This window comes from Chrysoperla carnea, chromosome 1 (assembly GCF_905475395.1).
Source record: "Chrysoperla carnea chromosome 1, inChrCarn1.1, whole genome shotgun sequence".
Classification (NCBI taxonomy): domain Eukaryota; kingdom Metazoa; phylum Arthropoda; class Insecta; order Neuroptera; family Chrysopidae; genus Chrysoperla; species Chrysoperla carnea.
In genome coordinates, this window is record NC_058337.1 from 121,672,244 (window position 1) to 121,686,196 (window position 13,953).

Below are 13,953 nucleotides of genomic sequence, written 5' to 3' on the forward strand. Positions count from 1 at the left end.
ATAAAATAGGAAAGGAGACGATTTTTGAAGACTAATTTTATTCAAAAGAAAATGGATTAATTAATTTGTTTTTATAATTGGAAAATTTATACTTCAAAAAATGGTTGAGAAATCTGAAAATTCTAAATTTTCTTTTAAAAATTTATTTTTACATTTAAAATTTTTTATTTTTAATAATAAAAACCCATACTTAGTCACCTTCCTTATTTCTTTCAACCTTTTTTTTAGGTAAGAAATTAAAGGTTGCTTTTATTTTCGTTGAAACCTTTTAACCGACTAATTTTTTTATGATGTCATGAGTATTAAAACTCCCTTCAATAGAAAATTTTGTAAGATAATTTTTTTAGTTTAGCGCAAGTCAAAAAATCAGAGGTTATCTGAAAGTATAACCTCAAAGAAATGTCAATTCATTAAATAGAGATTTTATTGCGAAAATTGAGGTAAAATTTTAGAAAAAGAATCAGACTTCAGTTTTCTCGAACATCTCATAAAATTTTTTCATTTTTATTTGAGTTTTGTAGATTTTGTTCTTCAGTTGAAAGCAAGTTTATGAATAAAAGGAATGCCACAAATAACCATTGACTTTATAGTTTGAATAGAGTATTAAAAAGGACTTTATAGTACCTTAGTATTAACGTCAATGAATATATAACTTAATACATACATTTAATTTTAAATTTAAATTTTTTTAAATATATAAGTAATTTGTTCATTTTTTGTAAATAGTATTTTATAAAATTTCTTTTCAAGATCCAACAATATATAATATAATAATATTTTTTGTAATAATAATTAGCAATCATAATATATTTGTTTTAAATACGGAATTGGGTATTATTTTTTATTTTTTGGCGCATTTTTTCTTTAATGTACATTTCGAAAATATATATAAAATAAATAATATGTCTTTGTGCGACAATTTTCCCTAAATTGACATCATCATTTTACAATTAATTAATTTATTAAAATATATATAGAGACATAACAAACAATTAAAATATTTTCTTTTTTTTCATAAATTATTTATATATATCTGAGAAAATCTATCAAAAATTTATTTACTATCTAATTTGTTCTTTAATTCATAGTTTTTTTTTAAATATAAAAATTATGGCACTTTTTTTTTCTAATTTTATATACATAATGTTAAAAATTTGATGAAATAAAAACAATAAAGACAAGCCCGTCTAGAATTTCTTTGGATAAAAGCTATTAAAGCAAGTCATCTTAAACAGAGCCTATATTGTCCAATATTAAAAACACTTTTTTAATAAATTAAAAATACGACCAAAGAAAAAAAAAATGAATTTAACTTGCCTAATTCTGTATTTTTAGGTGTAATTTTAAACCAAGAAATAAAGTTTTGAACACATAAGCGGCTCGAAGGGTCAGTTTTTATGATTCGAAGTTTTTAGCCTGTATGGACGAGCTTTTATATCAAAGTAAAAGTAATATAAAAATTCTTGGACATTTATTTTAGTTAATTTAAAGGACGTATTTATTAAAAATATTTACTTAAACTTACCGCCATATCTGACAAGAGGTCATTCAAAAAATTCCATCCAAAAAATGTTACCACTACCGTTAAAAACCATTTAAAGCTCAATTCATATATATCTTAAGTAACAATGTCATTTTTTTCTTAAAAATAGTTAAGTAAGAAAAAAAAACTATGAATTAAAAAATGGTTTTATACATAAAAGTATAATATTTAGACATATTTTTCAATCTCGTAACGTTATATAATAATTAATTATATAACTTGTTTGTAATTTATTGACATTATATGTGTCATTCCTCTGTGGAAAAAATCGTTTTTTGAATACAGACCTTCAGAAAGAGTTAGGGGCTGGATAGGTTAATATCGATCGCCATTTTGATAAAAGAGTTATTTAGAATAGGGTTTATAAAGCGAGAGCGTTAACTTTCAGAATTTATTTTTAATAATAGGGGTAAAGCGTTTAACATATGATTCCCCTGTAAATACTGACAAAATGGCGCTGGATATTACACAAAATAAAGGTAGTTTAAGATAAGAGTAATTGTATGGAATTAAATAATGTAGTTTTAACTCTTACTGAAGAAATCTAAGTGTTACAATTATCAACGATCTTTGGATTACGCACTTCTCCTTTATTATTATCCACATATTTTTTAAATTTAAGTATTAAAATGTCTTTCAAAATTTTTAACCTAAAATAACGTCAATGAATTTACAAACATAATATCTCGTTTTTTTTCGTTTTGTTTATTTTTTTTCATAACTTTATTTTATTTAAATATTAATAAATATTTCGTATATTCAAAATTTCAAAAAAGTATTTTTTTTTTTTGTTTTATATAAAATCGTTTTCTATTTTAAAAGTAGTATAAGTATGTTTGTATGTGTGTAAGTTTAAGTGTCATTTGGTCGGCACATGATGGTCAAAATTTGTATTCTTCTTGCAATCGTAAACGATTGTTTAACAAGTAATTATATATATAAATATATACATTATATTTTAATAGTATATTATAGTAAAATAGCTTATAAAAAAAATGAAAAGCTCTCAATTTTATGCACTTTTAAAGCTCGTAGTAATTTAATAATTAATGTATATAATTATATAATTAATTACTACGTCAATAGTTTAAAAAACATAATGGCTAATGATATATTCACAAATAATACCAGCAACATTAATTGCTGGCGTGAAAACCAATCCTGTAACATACACATAAATTTTATTATTATTTTAAATTTTTTGGGTTTTGAACACATATGATATTTTTAAATAATTTTGAGGTTATAGACATCTGTAAATAAAATCATAGCATCATGCCATTGTTTCTTTCCGAGCATCGATTTTTTTCAGGAACAATGCGATCAATGATTTATTCTAATAATCAAGCAGCACTTCAAATTCCCGAGACTTGATGAATGTTTAGACGTTAGAGGATCACTGCCAAGCTCAACTAAGTACTGAGTTATTCTTTCGTAAAGAAGAGTAAAGCAGCACTCATTGGAATAGAAGAGAACGACTCAAAATTTTCGGCAGATATTATTGCAAGATGCTTCAAATCAGAATCAAGCATACATTGTCCTTGGAATTTCACAGAAGACATGACGACCGACCGACATGTCAAGTTGTGTATAACCAAAGCTAGACCATTTGATTATGCCCGGTTAACAGTAACTATTTGAGAAAGGCGGTATGACTTCTGTTTAGACACTGTCGATTATATAACGATTTCTACAATTTTGAGACCTATCTTTCCACGACTACGGGAATATATGCTAGCAATGTAGAAAAATTAGTGGGTACTTTACTATCAATGGAAAATTTAAATATGCATACAGAATAAAAATATCAATTTGGCTGTTTTATTGTAATTTAATTGTAACGCCTTATAAATTTTAAATTGCTACTGGGTTTCGACAGTTTATGCGACTAAATATTTTCAAATGCCTATAACACCATAGCATTCATAAATATTTAAGATAATGGATGAATGAAAATTTCCTACTAATGTTGACGACTTAGCTATAGTAGGATTCACCAACTCTTAAATAATCAGCTTCAAAATCCTCTGTATGCCCAAATGCAATATCCCGTAAGAGAACCTGAGTATAGAAAACGTAAAACGATACGATAACACTGATAAGATTCTTGAAAAGTTCACCAAGGGCATGTTCCAATGTCATCATATCAAACTGAAGTAGTCTCGTGAAAGTCTTTAATGTCACGATGTTCATTTCGAAGAATCATCAATATCTTACTAAGGTTCAAAAGTGAAGCCTACATCATTGGACAAACAATGTCATTATTAAAGAAAGTTTGCAATAGGGCAGACACTTTGCCGTAATTGGTGTTAAGAGTTAGTGAAGTCCACTACTGATTTATTTTGCTGTTTCTATATGGCATAAAAGCTGATCACATAAAAGTGATCTCAAGACACATTTAATTTTGGATATTTCTGATCTTATTGAAACGGGGTAGAGAAGAAGTAAGCCTGGGTTGCAAACTTGTTACTTGGGGTTTTTGGGGTCGCTGAACACAAATTTCGCGACAGAACTGTACCAGGTACTTGGTGTCCGATTCTGCGATATTCATGTCAGCGACCCCAAAAACCTTCGTGTAACGAGTTGGGACGATTTATATATTGAATGCCCCGAAAACTCCAGGAGACGACGGGAAAATTGTTTACCCTGAACACCAGGAATCTTGGAGACCAGTTCTGGCACGATATTCGTGTTCAGTGACCCCAAAATCCTCGCGTAACAAGTTTGAAATCATTTTCATCACTATTAACCGAATTGTGAATTCAGTACATTTACGGGCAATTTAAAATGCAATATAATTATTTATGCAAATTGCATATTTTTAATTTCTTTTTAGGTCACAAAATTTCCTGACGCTCAAAGGAATCGAATGCAGAAAACCGCATTCAAATCCGTCTTTCTGTTCAATTTTTCAACTTTGACTGTTTTTAGTGCTTCGTTTCCGAGACTATTACTTAATTCAATAAGAAAAGAAATATATAAAATTCTGCCGTCTTAAAATTCACTCTCGAAAACGATGCCAGCTCTCGTGCCAATATTATCTATATATTAGTAATTAATATTATCGATTTATCAAATTAAAACGTTGATTTATTTTTATTTATAACTAAACAACAAATATGAAAGCAAATTAATTAATAACTAATATTAATATACATATTTTATATTTAATTAAAACTAAATTTAATCTAGGTATTTATATTAGTTATATACAAAATACATCTATTAACCTACATTTTGTATAAAATAATAGGCCATTTTGTACAAAAGCGCAGATGTACCTACAATAGCTGGGTTAGTTTTATCGAATTTTACTAATCCTTAATTCTACAAAAAAAAGTTGATAGTTTAAGTATTTTACTGCCGAAGTATAAATTCGGTTGACGCAAATATTTTTTTGAAAAAACAACTTTGGAAAACCCTTGAAAAATGAAGTTATTTAATTCGAAAATACAGGAATCATATGATATAGATTCGATGAGGCTCTAATGATTTTTTAATGAATGCATTTTCAAACTTTAACACTGTTCGACTTTACTAGTCCCCTTGCGGTAAAGTCCTTTAGATAATCCGTATTTTAACTACATTTAATATCCGTTTGAAGACAACGATTTGAAAGCTTCAATTCAAAATTTTGATGAATATACACATATATGCCTACATTTAGCCTTAAAAAGCGCATTATATTCGCTCGCTATATAACATTAGCATTGCTTAACATTTAATAACTCTCACATGCAGTAAATGTTAATTTTTTACATTTATTAGGTCTTGTAGGTCAAACAGACCCATTATAACCACCCATGCATCTTAAAAATGGTGATTGATTTAATATATTACACAAATTATTTATATATAATTTTTGTTGTATATTTTTTTGGTTCTAAATATTTTTTTTAAAAATATTTCATTGATTATATTTTTAACTAAAATGATTTCTTAAAATTAAAATAATTTCAAATAAATTAAATTTTTTTACATTTTTCTTTATTAAAATAAAAGATTTTTTTACCGGTTAAAATTCGAAGAAATTGAAACCAAAACAGTTTGGTTAGATTAAAACAATATGTCAATATTTTACAGTTTATATATACGTGTCAAAGAAGAAATAATCTGATTACGATTATTTCTTAATCTAATTACGATCTTTTAAGCAAAGAGGATAGAATATGATTACACTTCCTCTTTGCTTTTAAGTTAAAAAAGTTTTAACCAAATGACGAGTAGCGTACAGAATTAGAGTAGCGTCATTGTTCAGTATTACAACCTAAGGATGTAACCTCATGATGACCCATGACGCTAGCTTTGAGCGTCAAATTAGATTTCTACCTACCTGAAAATAGAGTTATATCTAGCGTTAAATTGTAAAAATGGCCGACAGAAGAGTTTATTAATATCGAAGATCGATATCTCGAGATATACATACTAAAAGTCATTCCCTAATAAATAACTATTAGTCTTAGCAACAAGTTCAAATTGGTGAATTATAGAAATACTGGTCTTAAAAATACGTGTAATAGCTCGTTGGATTCGGAATAAAGTCTAGAAAAATGTGCCAGAAGCTTTTTTCAACACACAAAAAATTGCAAAAGTTATAAACAATCAAATAATTCATTATCGTTGAAGTTAATTTTAATAGATTAAAGTTAATTTTTCAACAATTTAGACAATGGTTTATTCAGAATATTTTCTGGAATTTCCATTTTCCTTGTAAACTAAAAAAAGATGTTTAAATAATTGGCCACGGAGAACTTCTTACTTTGCTGTGGTAAAAGATAAGTTTGAAATTAGATTAGTTAAAAATATAATCTTCGCTTATTTTTAAAACTATTGCAATATTAAAGCATTTTATTTGAATGTTTTTTTTAAAAATAAGCCAATAAATTTCTATTGATCATATTGATTTATTGATATAAAATACACATGTATTTGGATATACTGAACAACTGAAAACATACCTATGGTCTCTGAGAGAGCATCAATGGAAAGAATATGCTCTATAAATATACAATTTTCATCTAACAAAATACACATGGTTGGACTTATTCACTATTTTAAGAGATTTTAAAAAAAAAAGTATTAATTACTCTTTTATCGGTGAATTTCGAAATTTAATAGACATGGATATATTACAATTGTTCTCAGAGCAAAAGTTAGCGATGACAAGAAATATGTTCCATATACTCTTTGAAATGCTGAAATACCATTTATATTTCAAATATTTGGGTGAACGATTTATTTATAGGGTATACATTTACTTCCATGACTATATTCAAGCGATTCAGGCTTAAAAAGACTCATAAGGAAAAACACTTAAAAACCCATGGAGGTAATAGAAAAAAAGAAATTTTTTCATATTTTAATTTAAAATTCAAATAAAGAAGATCAGTATATTTAAAATAAAGAGATATAGGAGGAAGAAGTAATTTTTTAAAAGCTCCTCACACATCCAACATGGCTGACAACACAGTTGGCAATATGTAATATTGATAACCAAATTAAACGTCAAACTATGTTGCTTATAAGCTTATAAGATGAATAAAATCAAAATGTTTTGTTGTTTGTGGGAATCATTTTATATTGACAAGTGGCTAGGTTGATGACTTTGTTGCAAACATCAGTTTAAGAGTTTACTACATACGATTTTAACACCAAGAAGTCAGAGCTACGAGTAGAAAAATGTAAGCTATACTTAAACAACTCAGCTGATTTTTTCATTGAATCAAAAGGCAAAAGATACCCACTTTATATTCGTTTATTCTACATTTTAATGTGCTGTATATTCTTTTATTTGTGTATGGTATGTACATTTGGTTTACAAAATTGTAAACAAACATTTCCGTTAAATATTATGTATCTTTGGGCGTTGCAAACTATATAGTTCTTTTTTCTATCGCCAAGGTAGAGTTTTTCTTAGTATTAAAATCCAATAACAAGCACGATTCCAGCAAAACTAAATAATTTTACATAATGTTAAAATTCTCAAAGAATTTTACATAATGTTAAAATGGAAGAATATTCGAGAAAATTATATGGGATTCAATAAAAAATTTTAGAATATTCGAGTAAATTCGACCAAACTATATTGATTAAAGATTGTAGAAGAACTTTCATTTCACATTTGAAAATGGAAGTTTACATAAATTAATGTTGGTGTTACAATTGACAACTTTCTTTGTACGTGTATGACAAACAAATTGAACTTCGTTGCCAACTATGACAACATAGATAAGTTCATTTTTGGTATATTTTTTTTCAAAATTCACCCAATTAAATTAATATATAATAATGAATAAGTCCATTTATATTATATTAAAAATTAAATTATTTTTAATTAAGAATTCTTAGTAAAAATATGTTTTAATTAAGAAAAAAACTAATATAAAATTTGGTTAATTACAAAAATAAAAATAATTAATATCAATTTTTGAAAATTAAAGAAAAATTTAAATATATCTCATTATTTTGTAAAAAAAAAAAGTAATAATTACCTTGACTTGTGGACTGACTAAATATAATAATGGATTTGCACGTAAACGTTCTGATTCTTGAATTTGTCGTCGAACTTCCTCACGTCTAGCTGATCCTAATGCACTTACTTCTTCGCGTGACATTTGTGTGGTAGCTCTTGGTAATTGTTGTACATCTGGTAATGATTTCTTTCTTTGTAATGTCGTTGTAGTTACGGGTATTGACTGTTCAGAAAACAAATAAATTTAATAAAATCGTAAAATAAAACATTTTGGGGAGGTAAAACTAAATCAGAGTATGCTTGAAAAGTCTTATTTCCCAATTTGTTTCTTAATTTCGATTCATTACTTTTGTTTGTTGATAAAAATACAAGTTGTTTTAGTGCCACAAATGAAAATTTACCCTGCTTCCGATTTTTTTCTTAGTGTAGGCGAGATACGTAATTACGGACTAAAGAATTTTTAACTTGCTTGATAAACATTATAAGTCGTTCTTTCTATAAAAAATTCGCAGTGCGTCTGTAAAACTAAAAGTCTGGTTAGTTGATCCCGCCTCGTTTCTATTCCTATTTAAATACTGAAGGATGTATGAGCACCAGGCAGTTAAATAAAGAGCTTGATTTTTTTTTATACATGAAGTTGGGCAAAGTCTAAGTCAGTTCTGAAAATTTTAGGGGGGTCTCCCGATTATTTAAATAAATAAATGACTTCAAAAGTAGGCATATTAAACATTGATTTTATGATAAAACGGTAGATATGATGCGTTTTCAGAGATTTCTCCAAAACTAGTCGGAGGAAATTACAAAAAAAAAAATTTAATTAAAGTTAAAATCTTAATAAATTATTGAAAACAAAAAAACCCGTTGTAGACACGAAAAAGCACGGTAGTGGGGACACAAATTTAAAAAAATATATATATTTTCAATTTTGATAGCTTATTATGTTATAACTTGACAATATAAGACGAAAAGTAAGAATATATTGAAAATTTTGTTTAATTATTTAGCTTTCGATGTTTCGAAAGCCAAGGAAGATATCGAAAAATTTTATTCTTATTTTTCGTCTACATACATGAAGTTATAACAAAATTATTCATCAAAATTGAAAATAAGGTACAATTAATTTCAACCCCAAGTCGAAAATTGCCTTGGTGCTCGTACACCCTTAAATTTAAAAAGATACACTTCCACAAATATTAAGACAAAATGAAAATGCACTTCACTTGTAATTGAGAACTTGACTTGTAAGAAAAAAAGGGATCAACACACTTTTTCCAACCATATAGATTATGGTAATATCAATTGAACGCACACAGACGAAAACAAAATACCTCAACAGGAGGAGCATTTATCCAACTTTCAGATGCCCTTCTTGCCATTAAAGCAGGTGAGAACATGACATCTTCCTCTTCTTCGTCATATTCTTCACCCTCTTGATACCACATTTTTAATTATATATATTTTTTTAATTTAATTAAAATAAAAATAATTTACACACAAATTATTAATAGACTTAAGTAAGTATTAGACCACCATAAGTAACATAGCATACTAATTTATAAGAATGGTCGAACATATCTCGTCGCATGTATTCGTTATGTATAAACCGTAGTTTTTTTTAAATATAAATTTTTGTTTTATAAATAAAAATGGCTCTAACACTACGTCCGTCAGTTTGAATTAGTTGTAGTTAGTATTAGATAATGGTTGCCGTTGTGAATACAATTAAAATAATTGAATAGTTAACTTTGTGTTTGTAAAGTTAGCTAATATTTAAAAGTGTATAAATAGATTTAACAATATTTTTTTGTATATTTTATATAGAGAGAGAATTTTTGGCAACGATCGTTTTGTGTACAAGCAAACACCGAATTTTATGTAAATTTTATATGATAATACACGAATTAAATGTCGTAAATGATTTATGTGTTTTTATTGACACATATGTCATTTACGATTCGTAGTCTAGTCGAATTTTGTTAATGAATATTCATGTTATAGAATTAAGTCTTTTGAGGAAAATCGTAGACAGATATTTGATATCCTCATTCAAAATTTTGTAGGAGATAGACTGTATACACATATGACAGAAGATACGATAAGATCTGGAGGAAAAAAAGAAGTCCGAAATGGCTCCGAAATTTGAACTTGAGAATCCAAACCTACGACGAAACTTTTTTTAACTAACAGAGAAGGTATCTCAGAGCTACGAACACGATTAAGGTACTACTTGAACGACAAAATAGTTAAGAAAAATGAGTGGGTTTTGCCTAGTAATGAAATATTAAAACTCACAAATGAATCAATGACAAAGTTGAGGCAGGGTATGAATATAGGTCCACATTAAGGGGAGATAAAACCTAGAGAAAATAATACCAAAATTGTTTCCGCTGTCAATAATTAACAATTACACAGACGAAAAAGACGATTGAAATGCAAATGAAGAAAAGAAAAAATAATAAGAAATGTCAAAATTTACATGATTAGTCGAAAGAAAGCTTGACAGATATCGGCTCATCATTTCTATCGAAAAATTTATCAAAGAAAACCATGGATCAGATTATCTCATAGAAATAAAAAAGACATGACTGAATCACGCGATTTTTAGAGTCGTAAGAAGGAAAAGGAGATTGAACATTCGTATCATTGTTCAGCGTTACGATTATGAGAATTAGACAAACATATTGGACCGCAAGTGATAAAAAGAACGCGTTTAGTGGATCTAATCGTAATTTTTATGACACCCTATATGAGATATTTAAATATAATATTTAATTGTAAATATCTTATTCCGGCTCGAATTTATTTTCAACGAAAGGACATCTGAAAATTGGGGGATTCATGAATAAAATAAAAATATCAAAGTGAATAAGGCAGAGAGAAAAATTGACATAAGACGCTTATTAAAGTCATTTTGTGACTCAGGTCTATCGTTACACGTATAAAAGTTTAAGACAATTTATTAATTGTTTCACTACATAGGAAAAATTTTTTCTCTATACCATTCACTCTTCCAGAAATAAAGAAAATAAAAAGTACCTTTCCCCCACCACCACCCCCAACACCAATAGATTGTTTAAGTCCAGGTGTTATATACAAACTTTCTGTACGCTTTGGTTGATTTGAAGCTGATGACGATGTTGTAGTAATTGATGATGACATATCAATAGGTGGTGGAGATGATGCTAACTGTTGTTGATTTATTCCAAGAGCTGCACTACCCAGACCCAAGCCAGTTTTAATAATACCATTACTCGTAGGCGATGATAGATTCGCAACAGGTGTACCTCCACGTATTAACGTTTTTGATGCTCGTCTTTCACCAAGAGCACCACCACCTAAAACTTGTTTATCAACTGAAGTTTGTCTACTACCAGGTCGCAATGGTAAATTCATACGATCAACACTTGAATCACGACTTCGTGACACCGATGAGGGACGATTATAATGATCAAATCGATCTATACTTGATTGTGAATGTATACCATCTAAATTTGATTTGATAGTGGGTTCGCGTGACATCCTTCGACGATCTAAATTACTTGATGGACTTGTACTACTTGTCATTTGTGATTGTTGTTGTGTCATATTATTTATTGTTGAACCAGTGACACCACCACCTGTACCACTATAGCCACCAACACCTGTACTACTACTTAAACCCCCACCACCATTCATAATATTTTGTTGGAATTGTTCATTTTTATTGTATTGATTGTAATCGTTTGTTGATGGAATATTGTTGTATTGTTGCTGTTGCTTTTCTGTATTATAGGATTGCTGTCCCATAATACCACCTCCCCCACCCATACCACCACTACTGTAATTATTCATCATATTGTATTGTTGTGATTGTTGCTGTTGCTGCTGCAGCTGATGCTGCTGCTGTTGTTGTTGTTGTTGTTGTAGCTGTTGTTGCTGTTGTTGTTGTTGTTGCTGTAGTTGTTGTTGTTGCTGTAGTTGTTGTTGTTGTATTGTCGTTGGCGGTGATGATTGTTGAATTGATTGTTGCGATTGTATTGATTGTTGTTTATTTGATGATGATAATATTGATTTAACAGGTACAGCGTCTTCAGGTGGTGGTGCATATTTTTTAATATCAGCACCTACACCACTAACGGCTGCGGCTGCAGCGGCTGCACTACGTTGTTGACGTAATCTTTCAATGCCCGTAGGTTGCTTAAAATCTGGTGCGAATTGTTTTGCTGTTAATTGTGCTATATCTGATTCTTCTTTCGCATGATCCGCTGCAATGTCGGCCATTTCTGCTTTACCACGTGCTGTTGCTGTTCTAAATGTTTAGAAAAATCAAATTTTTATATTAAATTATAATATTTAAATGGGGTGAGATTATCACAACAATTTCTAAAAGAATTTGTGTGCTATCTTACTATCTGCATTATGATAAAAAAGTATCAGGGATTTTTAATTTGAAAACCCTTAATTAAAAATTGGATTAAAAAAACACACTAAATCTCGAATACTGTGCCCAACATGAACTATCAATTATTTTGTTGGCAAACGAGTTTGAATCAAAATATTTATTTCGAGCGGAATTTCATGTGTTGAGTCTTACATGTTAGAAAATACTTATGTTGATTTAATGTGATTTTTATTCCAAAACACGAGTTTGTGGGTAATACAGAGTGATCAAAGACGGGTGAAAGAAAATCTTCGCCTGGTAAGAAAATATCAAAATAATGATATTACTGACAAAGAGAAGAAAATTGTTCTCGAAAATCTTTTTAAAGATATCTCAATAATTAGTTTGTTTGATTTTGGTTAATAATTTGCGCGTGATTGAGTGGATCTTTTACGCTTGTGACAGAACGAATATGTCCACCAGATTTTTTAATGTAAAATCTTAAAAAACTCTTTTCTTCAAGAGAGAAAATTGACGACTCCGTGCAACCGTCTAGTGCCATCAATTTATCCGCTCTGAGCATTTGCTCAGTTTGCCATCCCTTAGATCAGGCCTTGTACTCTCATATTTATAATCAAAATATTTACTCAGTTAAAATGATCAAGAAATAGAACATCTTTTATCTTACATAAAAATGTATAACTGACTATTTAGCTTACCTAGATATTGCAATATCTGCTTTTTGTAATGCAATTTTCGAAGCACGTTGTGCAGCATTAACAGCCGCATCGATACGCTCACGAAATTTCGCTGAACGTATTAAAAATAAATGTTTTTTCTTTTGTGATGTAATTAATATATTATTTTTATATTTGCCCTCCTCTTTGGAACCGTCACGAAATGTTGTTACACCATACCCATATTTTTTATTTGCAAACCATTCACCTTCATAGCGTAGACCATCACTGCGTTCACTGATACCAACTCCTGTACGTTTATCATTCTTCCATTCACCCATATACGTTTCCGTTACATTTGCATCCATATGTTCGTCCTAAATGTTTTGAACGCAATTTCTAGGTGAGGATTTTTCTATACATTAGGAAATTCGTTTACTTACTTCAATAACAAAACTCGCATTTGAATCCGTATGAAAACTAGCATTAGTCAATGCCGACTGTGTTGATTCGTTGCTCATATATGATGTTGTTGAGCCTGTTGATCGTATTGAACCAGTTGTTGCTCCACTTATACCGCGCTTTTCTAAATCCCCTGTACTCTTTTGTTTACGTATTTTCTGTAATATAATTTATAAGATATTAAATTCGAGCTATAGTCATAGAATGAACCTTTGTAAAAAGTCTAGTCACATTATTGTCTTCATTCAGTGCAGTAGCGAAAGCTACTTAGTCTTTTTACTTTCGTTATTAAATAAACAGAAATGGTAGGGAAGCTGGTGACAGAAATTTTCGCACAATTTGAGCAAGGTTGAGAACATATTTTATCGATAGTGCTGACCCAATACATAAACAATCATATTTCATTAGTTCTCTAGAGTGAAGCCAATTAATCTTTAGC

The 13,953-nt window shown here is 29.0% G+C and overlaps 1 protein-coding gene across 3 annotated transcripts in view; it reads right to left on the minus strand.

Moving 5' to 3' along the window:
• Positions 1-2,369: 2,369 nt before the first annotated feature.
• Positions 2,370-13,953, minus strand: part of LOC123299281 (junctophilin-1) — a 43,963-nt gene continuing 32,379 nt past the window's right edge. For 2 of the 3 annotated variants that reach the window (XM_044881642.1, XM_044881633.1), the window contains exons 5-9: positions 13,496-13,672; positions 13,095-13,429; positions 11,052-12,303; positions 8,035-8,238; positions 2,370-2,704 (exon numbers count right to left, since the gene is read on the minus strand). In XM_044881642.1, the coding sequence (XP_044737577.1) occupies positions 2,618-2,704; positions 8,035-8,238; positions 11,052-12,303; positions 13,095-13,429; positions 13,496-13,672 (2,055 nt within the window). In that variant the 3' untranslated portion in view covers positions 2,370-2,617. Of the gene's footprint in view, positions 2,705-8,034; positions 8,239-9,343; positions 9,554-11,051; positions 12,304-13,094; positions 13,430-13,495; positions 13,673-13,953 lie in introns of those variants that run through there. The other variant, XM_044881650.1, reaches the window with a different exon arrangement.